Genomic DNA, 6,000 nt, shown 5'->3' with positions numbered 1-6,000 from the left:
TTAAGGTTGTTCCTACTGCATTTTGCTTTTTCTGCTTCCTACCATTGTAGAACAATTTGAATCCAATTCCAGTGCTCCTGGCTTGGCTTGCCTTCCACCTGGTCAACTGCACACACAAATACCTCTACCTTTCTTCTCTCCATCATATTAGCCAGCTCTCTTGCTTTACCAGGCATAGTGACTACATTTAAAGTCCCCACTGTCACAGCTACACTCCTGCCTTTTCTTCTCTCATGCTGCCTCCGAATAGCCCTTCGACTGCTAATGATGGAATTACAATGATATTGGTACAGTCAATTTCTTATATTGTAACATTATTAACTGAATGATAACAAAGTTTGTTTGTTTATTTGTTTGGTTGTTTGGGGGGGGGGGTAATTAAGATTTACTGGAAAAAAAACATTTTAAAGGAGAAAAATAATCCACTCTTTGAAATTGTGAGGCATTTATTTTTTCATTTAGTTTTTATTTCATTTTCAGTTCTGGACATGACAGCATGACCGCATGTACAATACAACACTGAACGAAGAGGTTTCTAGAGTAATTTCAACACATAAACACACTTTGCAAACTTTCCAAGCTATTAACATTTCCCATTCCCAGTCCCTCCTCTCCTGCTTCCCGTTGAACATGTTTCTGTTAAGGGGACCTATTACTCTTACCAATCTTTTTTTGTTATCCTCATGCACAGATATAGCTTTGCATTGTCCAAGCTATATTGTGGGGCATTTTATCTCATGTTTTTTTATGCTCCCTCCTTTCCCAGTTTCCTCTGATTGGCCAGCTTTCAGAAGCCTGCAAAGGGGCATCCAGTGCCTTGTAAACATCCTTCTTGTTCCTTTTGGGGGTCAGCTGCCAATTTCTTTTAATATAAATTATTCATTTTCTCTTCAGTTTACAGCTTGAGCATTCTGCTTTCAGCGATTAATTTTATGTATGTTTGCCTAAGTATTTGATCCTTTGCTATACATGAACAACAACCATTAATACATTACACATATGACATAAAGTAAGGCAAAGAATAACAGGTCCCCTTTCATTCTTAGCAGGTAGGTAAACTTCTGCATTGAACAACTATCTCCGACCATCTCATACCTTTGTTTCCCTGAAGGATCAGCTTTACATTATAGCATTCTTGCTAGCTATTAGCAAGGTTTTCACCAAACATTTGTGCTTTCTCTCTGTTTCACCTTCTCAACAGCTGGTTATATATTACACATGTAAAGCTTTAGTTTAGTTAAACATGAGAATGGTTGACCTCTAAGGTGCCGCAAAGCCTCTAAAACTGCTGCTGAGTCGCTACAGTAGTTGCTTTTGATTTGGTGAGTTTAAGAAGAAACTAGCTAGATATTCCCAACTAAACTGTTGCACTTTGTGCTGCAGAGATTTCAGGCAGATTCACATTTTCTGATATGCACTTACCACCAGCCCTCAAACAAGCAGAATAAGTGGATGAACAGTCCTCACCTCTTTCATTAAAGCTCTCACATTAGTAAGTATATGAAGAGATATGGATTTTTGGGCCATTTATTGTACACTTTGAGGTTTTTAATTACATAGAAAGATTAAAAACTTGTGTTCCTTTCTCCTTTCTGTAGTATAAGAAAGTGTAGTGGGGGGAAACATTTACCCAGTTTACCCAAAACAGCACAATAATTAATTAACCTCCTAGGACCTGGCGTCCACATATGTGGACATCACATTTTTTGTTGTCTAGACCAAAATATAAAATTTTGCTCCACAAGGGCCTGATATCCACTTACGAGGACGTTAGACTGCCACTGTTCTATCAAAATGTAAAGCGAATGTCCTCGTATGTGGATCTCATTTTTCTCAGAAACAAAAATCAATCAAAAAAAAAAAAATCATGTAATTCTTTGTTTTTACATTCATCAGGTCCCAATGAGCCCAAATAGCAAAGAGAAAATATAAATGCATGCCATGAAAAAGTTCGGGTCTTAGGAGGTTAATGATCAATTATGTCATCCAAAAAACAATATTATACTTCATTTCCATTAAAACTTTTACTTGTGGCCAAATATGGTAGTACTCATTCAAAAGCCATAATATCAAGTGGGAAAATGATCATAAATAAATAGGCTAGTGATTAATTAGCATTAATATTAATGATAAGATCAATGATTAATGAATATAAAAATAAAATAATAGTAATAATAATACTGGCACCAGAAAGAGATGCCCTGAATGACTGAAGATGAACAAAAATGGAACCGAAATCCTTCCATTCGCTGTAGGTTAGCCGGTCTTCATTATTTAGCAGTCTCCATCAAAACGTTCACCTTAAGTAAACTTAAAGACAGAATAATATGTACACAGAATTTATATTTTCAACATAGTTTTCCCACTAAAATGTCCGTCCCAGCTAGCGAACAAACAAAGCCACACAAAGAGCACAGGCACTTGATGTTCTTTTCAGGATGCAACAAAGCAGATGCTGCCAGTTAAACTGGAGTAAAAGGATGTCACCAAAAAAGAAACAGTATTTTCTCCACTTCACATTCTGCAACCATGCACGAAGAATTTAAAGAAGACCTTTGAAAAAGACCTCTAAGCAAGGGCATGGATATTACTCAGCATATGACTCACACCACAATAAGATGAAGAGTGACAAACAGAAGATTAAAAAAAAAAACCAGGGAAAAAATAAAACAGATGGCACATACACTGTAACCACAGCCACTGATGCGACCACCCGGCCCTCCTCGAGGCTTAGCAGGTGCCGGTGGTGCTTACAGTGGTGTAGCTGAACTTGGACATTGAGGTCGCCATCGATGCGCCCATGGAGGTGGCGTTGATGCCGTCTTCCCCACCTTCCCTCCCGCTGCACCAACAGCATTTGCGGCACAGACGGTTGCGACTGCAGCAGGCAAAAGTGGACAGCAGAGCCTTGCGAAAACGTGTGTTCATGAAGCAGTAAATGATGGGGTTGACACAGGCCGACGTGTAGGACAGGAGGTGGATGAAAGAGATGGGTGCTCCCGAGAGGGCTTTGGTGACAGACTTCATGTCAAAGGCTTTCCAGGTATTGACTGTGAACAAGGGCATCCAGCAGATGAAGAAGAGTGCTACGATCACCATCAGCATGCGGATGACGCGCCTCTTAGCCTGCAGCTTAGCCTCGGAGGTGTTGCTGCGGGCGCGCTCAGTCTTGACCTGCACGGTGCTAGATGAGGCAGAGAGGGTGGGAAGCTCCACAGAAGAGGAGGGCTTTTTGGATACCTGGATGTAGCAGCCATCATCATCGTCATTCGGCCCTGTCAAAGGTCTGTCAACACCATTTTTCTGGCCTGTAGAAGTACAGGGGGAAAGCGTAAGTTTGAGTCACCTTAAATCACGTGTCATTAACAGAAACAGGTGACACATGATTACAATACATCTTGGCTTCCTCCAGCTGACACAGCTGCAGACAGTTAGAAACACCCCACCTTCCCTCACTAACAACTGAAGTGGTTAAATTTCATAACACTGAACAAACCCTTTAGGAGGAATTTCAGGGGTCGATAAATCTCCCATTTCAACAACATTTAAGTATTAAACAGTTATCATAAATGCTATCCTGGCCAGCACACGTTAACATTAGCTGTTTAGCTATTAGCAATTACCCGGTAGCCACATTAGTTACCTGTTATCATAAACATAGCGGCTAGCAGACTGTAGTTAGATAGAAGATGAATTATTAATGCAGGCTGTATGAGTATGAGGCTGTATGAGTCACGGATTAGTTATTGAGCCCTGACAAAATGGATTACAAACGAATGGAAAACCAGAGCATTCTCATTCCCAACGCGTCACATACCAACGTAACACACGGTCCAGCCGTGTATTGCAGCCTTAACCGAAACCTTAACCCTAACCTTAATTGTATCAGATAGTGTTTTCCAACGTGATTCATGATAAGAAGGTAAAATAAATGTACATGTGTGGATCCATTCCAAATGGTTCTCATGTTTTTGAAAGCATAACATACCGACATTTTGACACATAGCGTCAGTATGTCCAGAGTTTGGAGAACTAATTTCACTATTTGTTTATTAGTAGGTTCTAAAAATATATTCTACCTCATGGTCTTTAATGAAATAATCATCAAAATCAAAGTAATTTGTAAAATTAATAAAATTGTGGCTAGGATAGGCTCCACCCCTCCCTGCAACCCTGAATTGAATAAGTGGAAGAAAATGGATGGATGGATGGATGGATGGATGGATGAAATAACATTTCTAAACTTAATCTTAAATACTTATTTTGTTAAATCTTACCCTCAAACACTCTCCGTATGTATAACCCATGTGAACAAGAACTAGTCAACGGCGGGGATGAAGAACTCCCTTTTAACAGGAAGAGATGTCAGGCAGAAACCAGGCTTTCCTCTGATCTTAATCATGGATTAGCAGGTGTGTTTGGGTTTACTTCACAAGCAGTGTTGGGTGTAACGTTTCCAAAGTTAAGCATTAATGACATTAGATTTCTCAGTAGTGTAACAATGTAACAAATTGCTTGGAGCACTTTAGCCTTCATTTCTGTTTGTTCACACTTCTACAGTGGAAACAATGTGGCAATGGCTTTGAAAGGTTCATTTCCATTCTTACACTCTTTCATCTTTTTAGAACACTTGAATGAAACACATTTAAACAAAATGACTGTGATGCCAACCAAAATGTAAAACCTGATTTGCAACGCACCGTCTGCTAGTGTCTGAAAATTGCATAATTATCCTGTAGCTTAAAATAACCCTAACCCAACTCTACACGATTCAACTCCATGTGGAATTCCATGCAAGGATGGAAGTTTATTTTGCTACGATCTATTTTCTAATTTTATTTCAGTAATAAATTACCATCACTACTGAATTCTGTTTCACATGTTCCCCACCTTGATGAATCACACTCAAGACTGGACTCCATGGAAACTGGTGCTGCTGATACACACAGTTATAGCAGCAGTTATAATTGACCTAAAGTGACCGTATTTCAGCTATAACAGATATATTTTTTTCTGTTTCTGTTTAAATGGAGAATATCAGCCGCAAGACAACAACCCGAGTGGTTCCAAGGACAGTGGAGTATATTTTTGGATGGAACAGGTGCAGAACCTCCAGGTAGCAACAAAATATGTCATTCTCTGCTTGAGGCAGATTACACAAATGTCCCTTTGTATGTGTGTAGAAATATTTATTTGCTGCTGTTGCCTGGAAATGACAGTGTGCTATCTAAGTGCATAACAATAAAACTCAAATAGGCACATGTTTATTTTCACAATAGCATATGTCTTATATTTACTAGCCATTTATAGTCGGGGAACATTTACTGGCCCTTCTGATTGTTTCCTGCCTTCCACATGTAATTTACGGCAGCCCCATCTGGGTCTGGAGAAAGTGATTTTTCATCTTCACTACAAGTTAAATCAATGCAAACAACAATCCTTTCACAATTGGATTAAATGTATAATGGATCTCACCAGTTGCCTCCTTGCTCTGGCCCAGCTCAAACTGAATGCCCCGGTAGAGCTCTCTGGAGATCAGACCATAGGCTATACTCATCACCACTCCCGGGATAAAGAACAGAATGAGCAGCAGCAGCACGTACCTGAAAACAGCCAGAATGGAATAAGAGGGATGTAAAAATCACAGATTTGCAACTAAATCAGTCCTCAAAGCTGAAGAAATCCAGCTGAAAAATTTGCTTGTGAGCGTAACAGTTTTTCTCTTTGCCTCTGTATTGCCATGTACATCCAGGAGCTGGGCTAAAGGCCCTACAGATGCTCCTCCCAACAGTTATCTTTACCCCCTTTGCTTCTTAGCAAAATGTACTGCAGCATCTCATGTCAGTTCTGCAGCTCTCTGCAGACCATGACCCCCCTCAGCACCCTGCAGTGTAACCCGCCTTTACACTCTGGTAATTTTGAGCTGTTTACCTCTGGTGATACTCTTGATGCTGCAGCGTTTGTATATATCACCAGTACTGTTTTTTTTGGGGGGGGGGT

General features: G+C 40.0%; 1 protein-coding gene across 2 annotated transcripts in view; it reads right to left on the bottom strand.

Annotated features, from left to right (window-relative positions):
• Positions 1-435: 435 nt before the first annotated feature.
• The window catches only part of LOC146360990 (cholecystokinin receptor-like), a 64,706-nt gene continuing 59,141 nt past the window's right edge, over positions 436-6,000 (bottom strand). For both annotated transcript variants that reach the window (XM_084921346.1, XM_084921347.1), the window contains exons 4-5: positions 5,476-5,603; positions 436-3,308 (exon numbers count right to left, since the gene is read on the bottom strand). In XM_084921346.1, coding sequence (XP_084777472.1) covers positions 2,731-3,308; positions 5,476-5,603 — 706 coding nt within the window. In that variant the 3' untranslated portion in view covers positions 436-2,730. The remainder of the gene's footprint in view (positions 3,309-5,475; positions 5,604-6,000) is intronic.

The sequence above is a fragment of the Perissodus microlepis genome, chromosome 23, assembly GCF_051167445.1.
Source record: "Perissodus microlepis isolate ML-2025 ecotype Zambia chromosome 23, ASM5116744v1, whole genome shotgun sequence".
Lineage (NCBI taxonomy): Eukaryota > Metazoa > Chordata > Actinopteri > Cichliformes > Cichlidae > Perissodus > Perissodus microlepis.
This window is presented reverse-complemented; position numbering and strand designations above follow the sequence as displayed.